The 20,718-nt window shown below is 38.8% G+C and overlaps 1 protein-coding gene across 1 annotated transcript; it reads left to right on the top strand.

Annotated features, from left to right (window-relative positions):
• The first annotated feature begins 11,982 nt into the window (after positions 1-11,982).
• On the top strand, positions 11,983-20,417 carry Adam26a (a disintegrin and metallopeptidase domain 26A (testase 3)). Its single transcript, NM_010085.3, has 2 exons — positions 11,983-12,140; positions 18,082-20,417. Exon 2 carries the CDS (start codon positions 18,239-18,241, stop codon positions 20,330-20,332), a length of 2,094 nt encoding a protein of 697 aa, NP_034215.2. The 5' UTR covers positions 11,983-12,140; positions 18,082-18,238; the 3' UTR covers positions 20,333-20,417.
• Positions 20,418-20,718: the final 301 nt, after the last annotated feature.

Raw genomic sequence — 20,718 nt, 5'->3', positions numbered from 1 at the left:
AATTTTTATAAGATATTTTTCATTTACATTTCAAATGATATCCCCAAAGACCCCTATACCCTCCCCCACTCACTCCTGCTTCCTGGCCCTGGCATACCCCTGTACTGGGGCATATGACCTTCACAAGACCAAGGGCCTCTCCTCCCATTGATGGCCAACTAGGCCATCCTCCTCTGCTACATATAGAGACACAGATCTTGGGGTGGGGGGTGGGGGTGGCTGGTTAGTTCATATTGTTGTTCCTCCTATAAGGTTGTAGACCCCATTAGCTCCTTGGGTACATTCTCTAGCTCTTTCATTAGGGGCCCTGTGTTCCATCCAATAGATGACTGTGAGCATCCACTTCTGTATTTGCCAGGCACTGGTATAGCCTCACAAGAGAGAGCTATGTCAGGGTCCTGTCACCAAACTCTTTCTGGCATATGCAATGGTGTCTGGGTTTGTTAGTTTTTGTCCAATCTTAATGACTTCATTCCATCATTGAATTTAGACTCTGGATTTTTTGATGGCATTAATGTATTTGTTTGTTTGTTTGTTGTTGGTTTTATTTTTGTTTAGATTTTTTAGAGTTCTCTCTGGTTTCTTAGTGCATACAGTTAGAGGTATAAACTTCCATATTAAGATTGCTTTCATTATATTCTGTAGGTTTGGGATGTCTTGTTATCCCACTTCTTTCTTGATGTCATCAATGATTCTATTCATTGTCCCTTTGATAACAGATTTACTGTTTTCCTGTAGAGATATTCACTGGCTTAGTAAGGTCATTTACAGATCTTGCTTCTTGGAAAACAAGCAAACAAACAAACAAAAAACATGTTTACTGCACATTATCTTCATTGTTTTCTTACATGAAGTTTCTATACTGGGGATTCTCATCTGCATTTTTTCCCCAAGCTTCAAGAGACAAATTTTGATTAAATCATTTATTTTGCTGACATTTAGGTTCTTGAGTTTTTGTATAATACAGGTGAACGGTTCTCAAATTATTGGCCACCACCCCTTTAGCAAGCTTCTATCTCCAAAAAATATAGCAAAAGTATTGTTATGAAGTAGCATCAAAAAGAATTTTGTGGTTGGGAGGAACTGTATTAAAGCATCAGAGTTGTGGAAAGGTTGAGAAAAGTTAACCTAAACAATAATACTCCTGTTAAAAGCAAACTTCATATGCCTCAGTACAGTGGAACGCCAGGGCCAAGAAGTGGGAGTGGGTGGGTCGGGGAGTTGGGGAGAGGGTATGGGGGACTTTTGGGATAGCATTGGAAATGTAAATGAAGAAAATACCTAATTAAAAAAAAATTTTAAAGTATATCTCACAAAATCTTCTTCCTCCTCCTACTTCATATTGCAACTTTACTTAATTGAGTTACTTCTGCTATCAATGTACAAAAGCTTTGTGTTTAGGGGAGGTCTTATATGTCAACTATTGATCTTTTCTGAGCAATCAGTCTAGTTGATGAAGTCCTTAATTATGAGCCTTAAAGGTTATCCCCTACTTTTTCCTACATTAGTTGTAGAGTTTTAGGGACTGCAGGGAAACTTTGATCCACTTGAAGTGAGGCTGTTTGTTTGTTTGTTTGATTGATTGATTGATTGATTGATTGGTTGATCGATTGATTTTTCTTTTGATTTTTTTAATGAACTCTGAACCATAAAGGTATTTTTTCGTGTAAACCATTGTTTACAAGCATTGTTCCATTGTTCTCATCAGTGTTTGTTGAAGATTCAAATTTTTGTTGCAGTATTGTGATTTCTGTACCTATGTCAACATAAAGGGTCTCTAGTTATGGGAGTATATCTTTGAATTCTCTGTAGGATTAGTATAAAAGCCTGTTTTTCTCTCATCATCAGGGTGTTTTTGTTGTATTGATTCTATGAGATAACATCCAACAATCGCTGAATGAATAATGGTAATATTGATGGAGTATTTTTTGTTGTTATGAACAAAACTTTTATTTACACCCTGTATCTAGAAACTGATACATAAATTTTTATACAACTGATTTCCAAAAAATGTGCAAGAAATTACTATAATTCAATTACAAATCAAAGCACATATTAAATTGGTGGATTTTGGATAATTCATTCTGTGGTATTCTCAGTACAAACAGTATACACCTGATCTGAAACATGCAAGGGGTAAAATACAGCAATCTAGTATGCAGGTATTAATTTCATGGCATATCAAATCTGAAACTTCCTTACCCCAACATGTAATATTGATGTTTTATCAGGTAAGCCTTTTATTTATTTGGTAGTTTGGTTGGTTGGTTGGTTGGCTTTGGTTTGGGGTTTGGTTTTTGCATGGTGTCTTAGTTAGGATTTCTATTGTGAAGAAACACCATGAATATAGCAACTAGTATAAAGGAAAATATTCATTTGGGACTGACTTACAATTTCAGAGGTTTAGACTATGATTTTGATGATTGGAAACACTGCAGCATGAAGGTAAACATGGGGCTGGAGAAAGTGAGTGTTCTACACTTTGATCCACAGACAGCATACGTGAAAGCCTAGCGAGTTCCTGAGACCTGAAAACCTGCCCCTACACTGACACACTTTCTCCAACAAGGATACAGCTCCTAACAGTGCCAATCCATACGGGCCAATCATTCAAACAGATGAGTCTATGGGGCCATTAGTATTCCAACCACCATACATGGTAACTGCATTTTATGATAAGACTAGCAGTTCATTTAAATGGAGTATACTTTACACACAGACAATGGTAGAAAGCAGAGAGCACAATATTCTACTACTCAGCGAACGACCACACTGAAAAATCATGCTGAAGTTCCTCATTCCTTAGCAATACGAAAGGAAGTATAGCTATGAGGATATCATGTTCTTGAGTTTCTGGACTCTATATCTTCCAGACAGTAAGTTTATTCAATTTATTAATACAGTGGATTTTTTTTAGTTTTAATTTTTTTCTCTTTTTTATTAGATATTTTATTTACATTTCAAATGGTATCCTCTTTCCTAGTTTCTCCTCCAAAACATCCCCTATCTCCTACCACTTCCCCCTGCTCACCAACACTCCCATTCCTGCTTTATGGCCCTGGCATTCCCATATACTGGGGCATAGAACCTTCACAAAATCAAGGGACTCTCCTCCCAATGATGACCAACTTTTGTTACCTTATGGTAACATTATAGAAAATTAAGTAAGAGTGAAAGCACCAGGTCAGTTATGTGCTATTTACAAACAACATGTTATAGCATCTAAATAAACAATATTTGGAAATCCAAGCAGGGGCATACTGCAGAAGGAAGGATCATCTGAGAGCTATGGCACATGCCTTTAATCCCAGAACTGGGGAGGGAGAGGTAGGCAGATCTCTGAGTTTCAGGGCAGCCGGTCTACAGAAGTGGGGTTACAACACACAGGACCAATCAGAGAAAATGTCTCAAAAGAACAAAATCCTAGCACACCCAGGACCTTGGGACCACAGGTGAGTGGAATGCAACATCAGTTCCAAAGTATCCAGGAGGGACTTGTGCCAGCAGGAACAGGGACAAAGGAACCCCACCCGACCAGAGGCTGGGATTCCTTCCCTTCTCGGCTCCAGCCCTGCCATCTTCCTCGTGAACCCAGCAGAAGGCACCAGGATCCCCAGAGGACTCTCCACTCCACAGGACACCTAGCACACCTAGGACCTCAGGATCACTGGAGAACACGTGGGCAATAGAAGCAACAGAGCTTCTTGGACAGGGTCCCTTCGGGCCTTCATCTTCAGCCAGGAGGCAGAACTGAGACCGAGACCCCTCGGCACCTTCCTTGCCAGAAGAGAGGGAGGACTCTGACCCCAGTGGATCAGAGTTCCAGACTTCTGGACACCTGCCTTGCAAGAGGAGAGCTTACCTGCAGAATGTGCTCTGACCACTGGGACTCAGATGAGAGTTGGACTCCCAGGAGTGCTGACAGAGGCTAACAAAATCACAGGAGGAACAATCTCCAGGCAGAGACAGCTAGAACATTAACACCAGAGATGACCAGTGGACAAAAGGGAAACGTAAGAATCTTACTAACAGAAACCAAGACCAATGGGCATCATTAGAACCCAGTATGCCCACCACAGAAAGACTGGATATGCCAACACACCTGAAAAGCAAGACTTGGATTTACCATCATATCTCATGATGGTGTTAGAAGATTTTAAGAAGGTTATTAACAACTCACTTAAAAAAATACAGAAGAACACTGCTGAAAAGGTAGAAGTCCTTAAAGAATTACTGGAAAACACTGCTAAACAGGTAGAAGTCCTTAAAGTAGAAACACAAAAATCCCTTAAAGAATTACAGGATAACACAACCAAACAGGTAATGGAATTGAATAAAACCATCCAAGATCTAAAAATGGAAGTAGAAGCAATAAAGAAAGCCCAAAGGGAGACAACTCTGGAGATAGAAATCCTAGGAAAGAAATCAGGAACCATAGTTACAAGCATCAGCAACAGAATATAAGAGATCAAAGAGAGATTCTCAGGTGCAGAAGATTCCACAGAAAACATGGACACAACAATCAAAGAAAATGCAAAATGCAAACAGATCCTAATGCAAATCATACAGGAACTCCAGGACACAATGAGAAGACCAAACCTACGGATAATAGGAGTAAATGAGAATGAAAACTTTCAACTTAAAGAGCCAGTAAAAATCTTCAACAAAATTATTGAAGAACACCTCCCTAATCTAAAGAAAGGGACACCCATGTATATACAAGAAGCCTACAGAACTCCAAATAGTCTAGACCAGAAAAGAAATTCCTTCCAACACATAATAATCAGAACAGCAAATGCACTAAATAAAGGTAGAATATTAAAAGCAGTAAGGGAAAAAGGTCAAGTAACATATAAAGGCAGGCCTATCAGAATTACACCAGATTTTTCACCAGAGACTATGAAAGCCAGAAGATCTTGGACAGATGTTATACAGACCCTAAGAAAACACAAATGTCAGCCCAGGCCACTATACCCAACAAAACTCTGAATTACCACAGATGGAGAAACCAAAGTATTCCATCACAAAACAAAATTCACACAATATCTTTCCATGAATCCAGCCCTTCAAAGGATAATAAAGGGAAAACAGCAACACAAGGATGGAAAGTATCCCCTAGAAATAGCAAGAAAGTAATCCTTTAACAAACCTAAAAGAATACAGCCACAAGAACAGAATGCCACCTCTAACAACAAAAATAATAGGAAGCAACAATTACTTTTCTTTAATTTTTCTTAACATCAATGGATTCAATTGCCCAATAAAAAGACATAAACTAATAGACTGGCTACACAAACAGGATCCAACATTTTGCTGCTTACAGGAAACCCATCTCAGGGAAAATGACAGACACTACCTCAGAGTGAAAGGCTGGAAAACAATTTTCCAAGCAAATGGTCTGAAGAAACACTTGAGTAGCCATTCTCTTTTTTTTTTTTTTTTTTTTTTTTTCGGGGGTGTTAACAATCAAACCTGGGACCTCTGGAAGAGCATCCACTGCTCTTACCCACTGAGTTATCTTTCAAGCCCCATGTAATGGAGTTTTATTACAACAATAGAATCTCTACTTAAGTCACCCTGGAGAGATGAATTCGTTTCGACTTTATAACAACTTGAAGGCATTGATTTTTACCTGTATTCTACTTTTTTCAGATGAATATGTCTAAAATAAGAAAAAAGTCTAGGTTTCCCTCAGGTTGAATGAGCATTGAATAGCAGAGTCTGGTTTAGGATGAGCCACCCACCATGGTGCTCACTGCCTTTGCCTGTGTTCCCACTGCTGTTGTTCCTGGGACAGAACTGACTCAGATCAGGTGACAATAAAGATTGGCTGTTTGGATAAAATGGTACCATGCACTCCAGACATTTCTAACCATGCCCAATTCCCCAAAAACGACTCTGAGACAATTATTTATGAGTAAATGCCTAGGTCACAGGCTTAGGGTTGTTCCTCAACTAGCTCATCACTTATATAACCTGCTTATGCTATTCTATCTATGTGTGCTACATGGCTGGTTACCTCTCCTGAGTTTCATACTGTGCCTCCTTGGAGTCACCCTGGAGAATTTTCTCATGCTTGACTTACTCCCAGAATTCCTTTCTCCCTACAAGAACTCCCACCTTCAGTTTTCTACCTTTTGGTTTTTTTTTTCTTTCCATTTTTTATTAGGTATTTAGCTCATTTACATTTCCAATGCTATACCAAAAGTCCCCCATACCCACCCACCCCCACTCCCCTACCCGCCCACTCCCCCTTTTTGGCCCTGGCGTTCCCCTGTTCTGGGGCATATAAAGTTTGCGTGTCAAATGGGCCTCTCTTTCCAGTGATGGCCGACTAGGCCATCTTTTGATATATACGCAGCTAGAGTCAAGAGCTCCGGGGTACTGGTTAGTTCATAATGTTGATCCACCTATAGGGTTGCAGATCCCTTTAGCTCCTTGGCTACTTTCTCTAGCTCCTCCATAGGGAGTCCTGTGATCCATCCATTAGCTGACTGTGAGCATCCACTTCTGTGTTTGCTAGGCCCCGGCATAGTCTCACAAGAGACAGCTACATCTGGGTCCTTTCAATAAAATCTTGCTAGTGTATGCAATGGTGTCAGTGTTTGGATGCTGATTATGGGGTGGATCCCTGGATATGGCAGTCTCTACATGGTCCATCCTTTCATCTCAGCTCCAAACTTTGTCTCTGTAACTCCTTCCAAGGGTGTTTTGTTCCCACTTCTAAGGAGGGGCATAGTGTCCACACTTCAGTCTTCATTTTTCTTGAGTTTCATGTGTTTAAGAAATTGTATCTTATATCTTGGGTATCCTAGGTTTGGGGCTAATATCCACTTATCAGTGAGTACATATTGTGTGAGTTTCTTTGTGAATGTGTTACCTCACTCAGGATGATGCCCTCCAGGTCCATCCATTTGGCTAGGAATTTCATAAATTCATTCTTTTTAATAGCTGAGTAGTACTCCATTGTGTAGATGTACCACATTTTCTGTATCCATTCCTCTGTTGAGGGGCATCTGGGTTCTTTCCAGCTTCTGGCTATTATAAATAAGGCTGCTATGAACATAGTGGAGCATGTGTCCTTCTTACCAGTTGGGGCATCTTCTGGATATATGCCCAGGAGAGGTATTGCTGGATCCTCCGGTAGTACTATGTGCAATTTTCTGAGGAACCGCCAGACAGATTTCCAGAGTGGTTGTACAAGCCTGCAATCCCACCAACAATGGAGGAGTGTTCCTCTTTCTCCACATCCTCGCCAGCATCTGCTGTCACCTGAATTTTTGATCTTAGCCATTCTGACCGGTGTAAGGTGGAATCTCAAGGTTGTTTTGATTTGCATTTCCCTGATGATTAAGGATGTTGAACATTTTTTCAGGTGCTTCTCTGCCATTCGGTATTCCTCAGGTGAGAATTCTTTGTTCTGTTCTGAGCCCCATTTTTTAATGGGGTTATTTGATTTTCTGAAGTCCACCTTCTTGAGTTCTTTATATATGTTGGCTATTAGTCCCCTATCTGGTTTAGGATAGGTAAAGATCCTTTCCCAATCTGTTGGTGGTCTTTTTGTCTTATTGACGGTGTCTTTTGCCTTGCAGAAACTTTGGAGTTTCATTAGGTCCCATTTGTCAATTCTCGATCTTACAGCACAAGCCATTGCTGTTCTGTTCAGGAATTTTTCCCCTGTGCCCATATCTTCAAGGCTTTTCCCCACTTTCTCCTCTATAAGTTTGAGTGTCTCTGGTTTTATGTGAAGTTCTTTGATCCATTTAGATTTGACCTTAGTACAAGGAGATAAGTATGGATCAATTCGCATTCTTCTACATGATAACAACCAGTTGTGCCAGCACCAATTGTTGAAAATGCTGTCTTTCTTCCACTGGATGGTTTTAGCTCCCTTGTCGAAGATCAAGTGACCATAGGTGTGTGGGTTCATTTCTGGGTCTTCAATTCTATTCCATTGGTCTACTTGTCTGTCTCTATACCAGTACCATGCAGTTTTTACCACAATTGCTCTATAGTAAAGCTTTAGGTCAGGCATGGTGATTCCACCAGAGGTTCTTTTATCCTTGAGAAGAGTTTTTGCTATCCTAGGTTTTTTGTTATTCCAGATGAATTTGCAAATTGCTCCTTCTAATTCGTTGAAGAATTGAGTTGGAATTTTGATGGGGATTGTGTTGAATCTGTAGATTGCTTTTGGCAAGATAGCCATTTTTACAATGTTGATCCTGCCAATCCATGAGCATGTTCTCTTTTTTCTTTTTTCTTTTTTTTTTTTTTTTTGCGGGGGGGGGGGGGTGTTGATACAGGGTTTCTCTGTATAGCCCTCTCTGTCCTCAAACTCAGAAATCTGCCTGCCTCTGCCTCCCAAGTACTGGGATTAAAGGCATGTGCCACCAGTGCCCAATATTGGGGAAGGTACCCAAAAAAGACAAGGAGGGGCACTTCGTACTCATCAAAGGTAAAACCTTCCATGATGAACTCTCAGTTATGAAAATTTATGCTCCAAATGCAAGGGCAGCCACATTCATTAAGGAAACTTGACTAAAGCTCAAAGCACATATTGAACCTCACACAATAATAGTGGGAGACTTAAACACCCCATTTTCCTTCTAGATACTGGAAACAGAAACTAAACAGAGACACATTGAAACTAACAGAAGTTATGAAAGAAATGGATTTAACAGATATCTACAGGACATTTTATCCTAAAACAAAAGGATATACCTTCCTCTCAGCACCTCATGGTACTTTCGGATAGCATTTGAATTGTAAATGAAGAAAATATCTAATAAAAAAAGAACAAAACCAACCAAACAAACAAACAAACAAAACAAAAACAGAAATGAAAAAGAAGGAAGAGGAGGAGGAGAAGGAAGAGAGTTGAAGAGGAGGAAGAAAAGGAGCATAAAGAAGAGGGAGAGGAGGAAGAGGGAGAGGAGGAGTAGCAAGAATCAAAGAAGAACATCTTTATGAGCTAAACTTCCAGATGTACCCCACTTTCAACAGAAAAATTTTAAATACTTTCAAATTCCATCTTATCCCAGTCACAATGGACAACACTAATAAAAGAAAATATAGCACTTGCTAACAATAAAAAGGTAATGAGAAAAATTATTTACTACTGGTAAGAGTATAAACTAGTCTGGCCACTAAGGAATCAGAATAGGGATTCCTCACAATAAGAAAAGAGATTTACTCCAAGGTATATCTGTCTGAACCTTGAGCATATAACCAAAGGACTCAACACTTCACTGGAGGGATAATTACTCATCCATGTTCACATCTTCCCTATTCATAACAATCAAAAAGGGCAAGGAGCCCAGATGACCATCATTTGATTACAAGATAATAAAATGTAGTACATTTAGACAGTGGATGATTATTCAACTATTAAGAAACCTGTAATTTGCATATAATTTGATAGAGCTAGAAATAATCATTCAGAGGAAGGTAAGACAAACTGCATATTTCTCTTAGAAGTAGATGTTACTATTTTGGGTTTAACTATTTATATTTCATTTATGATACACACTGAGGTTAGCTGTCTAGTAAGGAATGAGGGAGCAATAGAAGATCTTCCCAGGGAAAAAATTATATAATATACAATTACTAAGAAATGAAGAGAATATTAGAGCAGAATGATTAATAGTGATGGATGATGGGACGACTGCATAAGGGAGAAATGTGAGAAGGAATATCTAGTAGCGAAGAAGTTAAGAAAGCCGTAAAAGCATGGGAATGAGTGTGTGTGTGTGTGTGTGTGTGTGTGTGTGTGTGTGTGTGTGTGTGTGTACAGAAAGAGAGAGAGAGAAAGAGGGAGAGACAGACAGACACAGATAGACCGAGACTGAGTGAGAGAAGACAGAGACAGAGAGAGGGAAAGGGGGGAGAGAAAGACTAGGAAAGTAATTTAAAAATATATACTATGTATAAATATTATAAACAAATCTATGCATACATATATTTTTAATGGAGTAGTGATTATAAAGTGAGAGACTATGCCACAACTTACACTACCTAATAAAACCTACAGTACCTAGAAATGGATTATGTCTTTTTAGCTGTGTACTGAAACCATCAATCCCTACAGGATATTGTAATGCTACTGGATATGAGCTACAACTAATGAAAAGACACTATTGACATTGATACCACATACGTATGGCATATAACATAGAGAAATCTAGATGATAGTAAACTGGAGACTTCAACCTTCAGGCAAGCTTTCATATATATCTTTAAAGTGCCTTATTTGCTTCCAGAATAAAGATGATAATAATCTTATCCAGATGTCACATAGCTATGCCAAGCTATAGTAATGGACTGCCTATAAGATATTTGTAGATTTAGTAATGAGAAGCATGGCAAGAATGTTCATAGGCTCACCAATTCCATTCCGATTGTATTTAAGTTAAACCTCACGATATGGAACCCATATTTCTATTATTTATGTTTAGACTAAGTCAGATGGCCTATGGGGATACCTAAAACTATTAGTCCACTTAATGAATATTATAAATAAATGACTTCTAATGACATATTGCTATACTCATAGATGAGACTATAACTCAGCTCTCAACAAAGAAGTTTCCTCAAGCAATGAATTGTGAATGACACAGAGACCACTCTGAACAATACACAGAAAATGAGAGACCTTGGAATGGTCTGTTCAAAATATAATGGTCCTTATCAAAATGCTCCCCTCAACACTTAGAGATTGGTATGGAAAAAGAAAGGTAAACATTCTATGAACCAGTTTAGATGGATGGTTAAGGAAACAGCATTTCCCAGACATAACAAGACAGACACAGATATTAATTCACAAAAACACAAATATTGAAAAAATGACCTGTTGATATTCACTCCACACAGCATCCCAACAAGAAAGAAAGGGAACATAAAGTCTCACCAATACATAAACATGATCAAACTATTTAGTATGAAAAAAAAATCGGATATGTCTGAAAAGTCCCACTCTGAGCTGGAAAACTTATATGCAAGTGATAAAATTGCAGGGAAAGGAAAAAATTGGTTTTCCTTAATAGAGTAAAACTGTATTCTAACCCCACTTACTCATTTGTGTGCACATATGATGATCACACATAATAGGCCAACAGTAAATGGAATCTAGGTTTTTCAGTGTTCGGTTTTGTCATTGTTGTTTCTTGTTATTTTGCTTTGTTTTAAGACAGAGAGAAAACATAAAGTTGAGTTAGAATGGGAAGATGGACCTGGGATGAGTTCCTGGATGGAAGGGAATGTACTAAAATAGAAAGTACAAAATTCTCAAAGGAAAAAAAAATAACCTGGAAGTTTCAATGGAGCACACAGGTAAGTCATAAGTCACCCAGAATTTAGCAGTATTAAACAGCACATAAACAAGTCCCCACCACTTTCTAATCAACTTATAAAATGCACTACTCCAAGATTGGTGTAGTCTCAGTTATTGGCTATTCCACTGCCAAAGAAATTCACACCTATGCTGGTTCTCAGCCCTCCTCTTCCAAATTCATCCCATATACTAGCTTGAATAGCAGTTGTATGACATAGACAATGCATCTACATGTGCAGGTGTTCAATGTCTCTGGGGAGGTTGTACTCAGTGATCTAAGAATGGTAAAACCAATGGCAGACATTTGAATTCTTAATAATATATTTTAAAAGAAGTGGAATTATTTTCCATAATGTTAAGTGCTTTGAGTATTCTTTATTATGGTCAATACTAAATAAAATGGAACAGTAATAATAAAATGAACATAACAGGGAGTTCTCATGGTTTTACAGTGTATGAGGAGAAATACAAGTTTGGAAATGAGATTTTCTCACACCAGAGACACCAGAGCGCAGCGTATAAGGAGAAAGAAGTTGGACTTACTGACATGAAAGTGGAAACCAAATAACTTTGGTTGATGTGGTAGAGGAACAATTGGGAAGAATCTCATGAGTTGCCAGGTTCTGTGAAAGGAGAGGCTTCTGTTGCTAGGCACATGAGTCTAGAACTTACTCCATGAGAGACAAGTGAAGGACTTATATTCTCTTGTGCATCCTCAAACAACAACCTTTGTTCCTGAGATAGGATGTAAAAATGTTTTATGAGCAAGACAATAACAATTAAAAGAACATGGGCATCACTCAACCTGAGGGTAAGCCTTTTGAACATTCAGTAAACAACAAAAGCACGAATAATTAGTAGTTGAACACATACAGAACTCAATATCTTGCAAATTTTTCATGCTTGGGGGTGACACTTATTTTCTTTAAATATTTCCACTCTCTTCTATTTTGTTCTAGTGACTTTAAAGTTTTTAGTTTGATTCACGACATCCTAAATTATTAGAGATCTTAGGTGGTAAATGGCTAGATATAAATTTGATGAGGTTGTAGGAGAAAAATCTGATGTTTGAGAGCCAAAATAAAATCTAGGCTGTAATAGTTGAACCAAATTATATATTCAAAAAAATTTATTTTTCCTCTCAAGTTGTGGATGCTAAAAAGCATTGTGTACAGTAATGAATGACTGAGCTTGCTCAATTTCTCAAGTGTGGTTTTTAACCAATTACTATATTTTGAGTCATTAATTTTGACATACTTTTCTTTTTGTGATTATTGATATCATTTTATTTGCTAGAGACTCTTACTTTCCTGCATCCCACATAGAATATTGTCCTTGCACTGCTAAGAACATACTGATTGAAGCATTCGTGGCGCTAGATGAACCTATTTATCAACTCTCAATCAGTTGTTGTACTTTTTTTCGTTTATTTTTTATTAGATATTTTCTTTATTTACATTTCAAATGTTATTCCCTTTCCTGAATTCCCCTCCAAAAATCACTTCCCCTATCCCTTTCCCCCGACCCCTGCTCACCAACCCACCCACTCCTGCTTCTTGGCCCTGGCATTCCCCTACACTGGAGCATAGAGTCTTCACAGGACCAAGGGCCTCTCCTCCCTTGATGACTTTATAGGCCATTCTCTGGTACAAATGTAGTGGGAGCCATGAGTCCCACCATCTGTACTCTATGGTCAGTGATTTACTCCCTGGGAGCTCTGGAGGTACTGGTTAATTCATTTTGTTATTCCACCTATGGGGCTGCAAACCCCTTCAGCTCATTTTGGGATCTATCTCCAGCTCCTGCATTGGGGACCCTGTGCTCAGTCCAATGGTAAGCTGTGAGCTTCCACTTCTTTATTTGTCAGGCACTGGCAGAGATTCTCAGGAGACAGCCGTATAACCCTCCTGTCAGCAAGTACTTGTTGGTATCCACAATAGTGTCTGGGTTTGTTGATTGTATATGGGTGGGGAGTCTCTGGATGGTCTTTCCTTCAGTCTCTGCTACACACTTTGTCTTTATAACTCCTTCCATGGGTATTTTGTTCCCCCTTCAATGTATCCACAGTTTGATCTTCCTTCTTGAATTTCATGTGGATAATGAATTGTATCTTGGTTATTCTGAGCTTCTGGGCTAATATCCACTTATCAGTGAGTATATACCATGTGTGTTCTTTTGTGATTGCGTTACCTCACTCAGGATGATATCCACAAGATCCATCCATTTGCTTAAGAATTTCATAAATTCATTCTTTTTAATATCTAGTTAGTACTCTACTGTGTAAATGTACCACATTTTCTGTATCCATTCCTCTGCTGAGGGACATCTGGGTTCTTTCCAGCTTCTGGCTTTTATAAATAAGGCTGCAATTAACATAATGGAGCATGTATCCTTATTACATGTTAGAACATTTTCTGAGTATATGCCCAGGAGTGGTGTTAGTGGGTCCTCGGCTAGTATTATGAACAATTTTCTGAGGAACCACCAAACTGATTTCCAGAGTGATTGTACCAGCTTACAATTCCACCAGCAATGGAGAAGAGTTCCTCTTTGTCTACAATTTCACCAGCATCTGAACTCACCTGAGTTTTTCATCTTAGCCATTCTGACTGGTGTGAGGTGGAATCTCAGGGTTGTTTTGATTTGTATTTCCCTGATGACTAAGGATGTTGAACATTTCTTTACGTACTTCTCAACCATTCAGTATTCCTTGGTTGTGAATCCTTTGTTTAGCTCTGTGCCCCATTTTTCAATACGGTTATTTGGTTCTCTGGAGTCTAACTTCTTGAGTTCTTTGTATATATTGGATATAAGCCCTCTATCAGATGTAGGATTGGGAATGATCTTTTTCCAATGTGTTGGTTGCCATTTTGTCCTATTGACAGTGTCCTTTGCCTTACAGAAGCCTTGCAAGTTTATGTGGTCCCATTTGTCGATTCTTGATCTTAAAGCATAAGCTATTGATGTTCTGTTTAGGAAATTTTCACCTGTGCCCATGTGCTCAAGGCTCTTCCCCACTTCACTGTATATGTAGTGTATCTTGTTCCTTAATTGTTTTTTCAAAATAGTAGTACACTAAAGATACAAGACAAGAGAGAAAGAGAAAGCTCATTTGGTAAAATGAATGTTGCAAAGGAATACAGACATGAGAAGAAATCACCAAAACCTATGTGAAATATTTTGTTAGTTGACAGTGCTTGAAATGGCAGCCATAGAAGCAATCCCAATAAAATCAGGGACTAGACAAGGCTACCCACTTTCTCCCTACCTATTCAATATAGTACTTGAAGTCCTGGCCAGAGCAATTCCACAACAAAAGGAGATCAAGTGGATACAAATTGGAAAGGAAGAAGTCAAAATACAACTATTTGTAGATGATATTATAGTATATATAAGTGACCATAAAAATTCCATCAGAGAACTCCTAAACCTGAAAAACTGCTTCAGCACAGTAGCTGGATATAAAATTAACTCAAACAAATCAGTGGCCTTTCTCTACACAAAGGATAAAAAGGATGAGAAAGAAATTAGGGAAACACCACCCTTCACAATAGCCACAAATAATATAAAATATCTTGGTGTGACTCTAACTAAGGAAGTGAAAGATCTATATGACAAGAACCCCAAGTCTCTGAAGAGAGAAATTGAAGATCTCAGAAGATGGAAAGATCTTCCATTCTCATGGATTGGCAGGAATAATATAGTAAAAATGGCTATCCTGCCGAAAGCAAGCTACACATTCAATGCAATCCCCATCAAAATTCCAACTCAATTCTTCACTGAGTTAGAAAGGGCAATTTGAAAATTCATATCCTGCCGAAAGCAAGCTACACATTCAATGCAATCCCCATCAAAATTCCAACTCAATTCTTCACTGAGTTAGAAAGGGAAATTTGAAATTCATTGAAATTGCATTTCAAATAACAAAAAAACCTAGGATGCAAAAACTCTTCTCAAGGATAAAAGAACCTCCGGTGGAATCACCATGCCTGATTTCAATCTGTACTACAGAGCAATTGTGAAAAAAACTTCATGGTGCTGGTACAGTGACAGACAGGTAGATCAATGGAATAGAATTGAAGACCCAGAAATGAACCCACACAGCTATGGTCACCTGATCTTTGACAAGGAAGCTAAAACCATCCAGTGGAAAAAAAGACAGCATTTTCAAAAAATGGTGCTGGTACAACTGGCAATTATCATGTAGAAGAATGTGAATTGATCCATTCTTATCTCCTGTACAAAGCACAAGTCTAAGTAGATCAAAGACATCCACATAAAACCAAGGACACTGAAATTTATAGAGGACAAAGTGGGGAAAAACCCTCGAAGATATGGGCACAGGGGAAAAATATCTAAACAGAACAGCAATGGCCTGTGCTGTAAGATCAAGAATCTACAAATGGGACCTTAAAAAATTGCAAAGCTTCGGTAGGGCAAAAGATACATCAATAAGACAAAAAGGCGACCAACAGATTGGGAAAGAATTTTTACCAATCCTAAATCTGATAGGGGACTAATATCCAATACATACAAAAAGCTCAAGAAGCTGAAATCAAAAAATTCCAATGACCCCATTAAATGAAGAAGTACAGAGCTAAACGAAGAATTCTAAACAGAGGAATACTGAAGGGTTGAGAAGCACCTGAAAAAATGTTCAACATCCTTAATCATCAGGGAAATGAAAATCAAAACAACCCTGAGATTCCACTTCACACCACTCAGAATGGCTAGGATCAAAAATTCAGGTGGCAGCAGATGTTGGCAAGGACGTGGAGAAAGAAGAACATTCCTCCATTGCTGGTGGGATTGCAAGCTTGTACAACCACTCTGGAAATTAGTCTGGCGGCTCCTCAGAAAACTGTACATAGTACTACCAGTAGATCCAGCAATACCTCTCCTGAGCATATACCCAGATGTTCCAATATGTAATAAGGACACATGATCCACTATATTCATAGCAGACCTATTCATAATAGCCAGAAGCTGGAAAGAACCCAGATGTCCCTCAACAGAGGAATGGATACAGAAAATGTGGTACATTTACACAGTGGAGTACTACTCATCTATTAAGAACAATGAATTTATGAAATTCTTGGACAAATGGGTGTATCTGGACGATATCATCCTGAGTGAGTTAAACCAATCACAAAAGAAGTCACTTGATATGCCCTCCCTGGTAAGTGGATATTAGCCCAGAAACCTAGAATACCCAAGATAAAACTTCCAAAACACAAGAAAATCAAAAAGGGAATAAAATATCCATGGAAGGAGTTGCAGAGACAAAGTTTAGAGCTAAGACCAAAGGATGGACCATCCAGAGACTGTCCCACCTGGTGGTCCATCCCATAATCAGCCACCAAATGCAGACACTATTGTATGCCAGCAAGATTTTGCTGAAAGGACCCTGATATAGCTGTCTCCTGTGAGGCTTTGTCAGTGCCTGGCATATACAGAAGAGGATGCTCACAGTCATTTATAGGATGGAACACAGGGCCCCAAATGTAGGAGCTAGAGAAAGTACCCAAGCACTAAAGGAGTCTGCAACCCTATAGGTGGAACAACAATATGTACTAACCAGTACCCCCAGAACTCGTGTCTCTAGCTGCATATGTATCAGAAGATGGCCTAATTGGCCATCACTGGGAAGAGAGGACCCTTGGTCTAGCAAACTTTATATGCTGCAGTACATGGGAAAGCCAGGGCCAAGAAGTGGGAGTGAGTGGGTAGGGGAGCAGGGTGGGGATGGGTATATAAGGGATTTTGTGATAGCATTTGAAATGTAAATGAAGAAAATATCCAATAAAAAAAGGAAAAAAAATAAGAAATGCCAACCATGAGATGACAGAAATATGCAGGTATTTAAGGCTTGCTGGTGAGCAATTCTTCCCTCTTTAGAGAGAACCATGTCAGTGATCGCCTCTGTGCTGAGAAACAAGGTGAATGATGGCCTAGGAGTGAGATCCAAAACTTGCTGTAGGCTTCTCTAAATACAGACAGAAATGCACACACAAACACATATATACAGAGACACATATTCACTCATGCTTATATACATACACACATTCTTCTAAGAGCACAAAAATGTAATAAATATATGAAATACTAAGCTTTAGTAATAATTGCACTAACCAGATGCATAGCTCTTGAAGACTCACCAGCCAGGACGAACTGTGACCTTTCCACAAATATCAACATGTACATGAGGTTCATGATAACACTATAGTTCACACTCACATACAGCAATATGAAAACAAGCATATGAAAAGAGAAAAATGACAAAAGTTTTCTGCCTGAGAGAAGTTTCTGACTACCAAAGCAATGATAAGACAGAAAGAAACAGTCAAGTGTTCTCAGGAAGCAGGACAGTGATTGAGGAGAGTAACAATTTCCATGACTACGTTTATAAAACCAATGGCATTCTTAAAATATACAGTTAATGTTGTGCATAGGGTGAAATTAGAATATTCTGAAACAATATATAGATAAGGACAATTAATTAAAATGTTTCAGTATATTAAGAACTAGGAGTGCTTTAGAAATATATTTACAATCACTCCTTCAAGTGTAGAAATATATTTACAGAAGTGTATACTACAAAATTAAAGGAAAAATAGAACTGCATTGTTTAAACATCTTGGAAAAAAGATTAATTGATTTTAACATATTCTCTGCAGTTATGCCATCTAACTTAACTTGACCATGATTTACCAATGGCTATATTTGCCCTTACTTGTGTCTGTTTCTTTTAGTCCTGCCTCTAGTATGATTCAACCATGTCAGAAGACACCAGTGCTGCTTGCAACCACACAAAGTGAGGACTGGGACACCAAGGACTTCTCAAGCTCCTCCTTGGCTCTCGAATAGGATATAGTGAGTGGGGCTAAGGTCCTGGTCCATAAAAGGAACATGTTCCTTAAGTTCTGCCTGTGGACGATGTTCTTCTTCTCTGCATGGTCACCAATTGGACATGCTAAGTACAGTAGCCTTCTAGAAGTAGTGACACCCTTGAGGGTCACTGTCACTAGAGGAAATAATATTTCACCAGGTTGGCTGTCCTATAGCCTGAACATTGGGGGGCAGAGGCACATAATCACTATGAAACCCAAGAAAAACTTGATATCCAGAAACTTCTTATTATTCACTTATAGTGACCAAGGTGATCTCCTTGAACAACACCATTTTGTGCAGAATGACTGCTATTACCATGGCTATGTGGATGAAGACCTAGAGTCCCCGGTCATTGTCAACACCTGTTTTGGAAGTTTGCAAGGCACACTAGAGATAAATGGCACAAGTTATGAAATCATGCCCAAGAGCTCAACGTCAACATTTGAACATCTGGTTTACAAAATGGACAGTGGGGATTCAGAATCATCTCCCATGAGATGTGGGTTATCAGAAGAGGAAACAGCACAACAAACGAAGCTACAAGAAAGCAATGCCCCCACACTTTTACAAATTCCCTATGAGAATTGGTGGACCCACCACAGGTTTATTGAATATTTTGTAGTACTAGACCATAAACAATATGTTCATAGAAATAACAATATCACAACTTGTATTCAAGATATGTTGCAAATAGTCAATGGAGTAAATGGTTATTATCTTCAAATAGATACTGATGTGGTTTTAACCACTCTTGAAGTATGGAATGAAAAAAACTATATCAATGTAGAACTCAGTATATTTAAAGTCCTTGGTGATTTCTGTACTTGGAAGCAAAACATGTTTGGCAATCGCATTAGACATGATATCATACACCTTTTAGTCAGACAGGGATATGGTTTATATTTAGGGTTAGCTTATTTAGCTGACGTTTGTACACCTTATAATTGTGGAGTTAGCAGTGTCCTTTCTGATGTAATGTCAGACATGGCACACATTGTAGCACACGAGATGGGGCATAACTTCGGTATGAAACATGATGGAATTGGATGTACTTGTGGGTTAAAAGACTGTCTAATGGCCCCATATAAAACAAATTCTCCAAAATTCAGCAACTGTAGTTATGAAGAAATGTATTCAGTTGTTACCAAACGAAGTTGCTTATATGATATTCCAGAAGCACTAGTAACAAACCTGACCGTGTGTGGGAATAAGGTGGTTGAAGAAGGAGAGCAGTGTGATTGTGGGAACTCTGAATCCTGTTTACAAGATCCTTGCTGTAGCAGCGACTGTGTTCTCAAACCTGGTGCTCAATGTGCTTTTGGACTTTGTTGCAAAAATTGCCAGTTCCTTAAAGCAGGCACTGTGTGTAGAAAAGAGAAAAATGAGTGTGACCTTCCAGAGTGGTGCAATGGAACTTCAGCTGAGTGTCCAGGAGATGTGTATAAAGCAGACGGAATCCCTTGCAGTGGTGAGGGCTATTGCTATAAAATGGAATGTCATCAACGTGATGAGCAGTGTCGGAAGATTTTTGGCAATGGAAGTAGAAGTGCAGATGAAATTTGCTACATGGAAATGAACAGACAGGGTGACCGCTTTGGGAACTGTGGCAATGATAGCTCTACATATAGAACATGCCAAATTGCTGATGTACTCTGTGGGCAAATTCAGTGTGAGAATGTGATACAACTTCCCCAAAGGAGAAACCATGAAACAGTGCATTATACTCACTTCAGTAATATCACCTGCTGGACTATGGACTATCATTTTGGGATCACCATAGATGATATTGGAGCTGTGAGCGATGGCACAGCTTATGCTCCAGACCATATATGTGTTGACAGAAAGTGTGTCAGCAAGTCTGTTCTGGTAAGTAACTGTTCACCACAGTTATACCATATGCAAGGAATCTGCAATAATAAACAACACTGCCATTGTGGTGTCACATGGAAACCACCAGACTGTCAAAAACGTGGCCATGGAGGTAGTATAGACAGTGGACCACCTCCATTGCCTTTATCTCATTCCAAATGGATTGTGTACATCCTTATTGTTTTAGATGTGTGTATTGTTATCATAATTTATTTATTTTCTTTTTATAAGTTAAGCAAATAATTCCTAAAAGAAATTGTGCCAGATTCAGAATTGGGTGAAAAACATCTTACCTGAATAAAAACAGAATTTCAGGTCTACTGAAAAACTTGGAAATTGTGAAAAAGTATATGTCATACACACACACACACACAAATACAAAAATAATTATAAATTTGTAATATAAATTTTACTTCATTTATTTTTGTAGACTATTTAACATCTCTCCCTCTCCCTCTCCCTCTCCCTCTCCCTCTCCCTCTCCCTCTCCCTCTCCCTCTCCCTCAACCTCTCCCTCAGCCTCTTCCTCTCTCTCTCTCTTGCTCTGTATCTGAGTGTCTCTGTCTCCCTCTTTGTCTGTCTGTCTTTGTGTGTGTGTGTGTGTGTATGTATGTTCATGTGTGCGCATG

The sequence above is a fragment of the Mus musculus genome, chromosome 8 (genome assembly GCF_000001635.26).
Source record: "Mus musculus strain C57BL/6J chromosome 8, GRCm38.p6 C57BL/6J".
Taxonomy (NCBI): Eukaryota; Metazoa; Chordata; class Mammalia; order Rodentia; family Muridae; genus Mus; species Mus musculus.
Note: the sequence above shows the minus strand (reverse complement) of the source record. Positions and strands in the feature narration are given on the sequence as shown.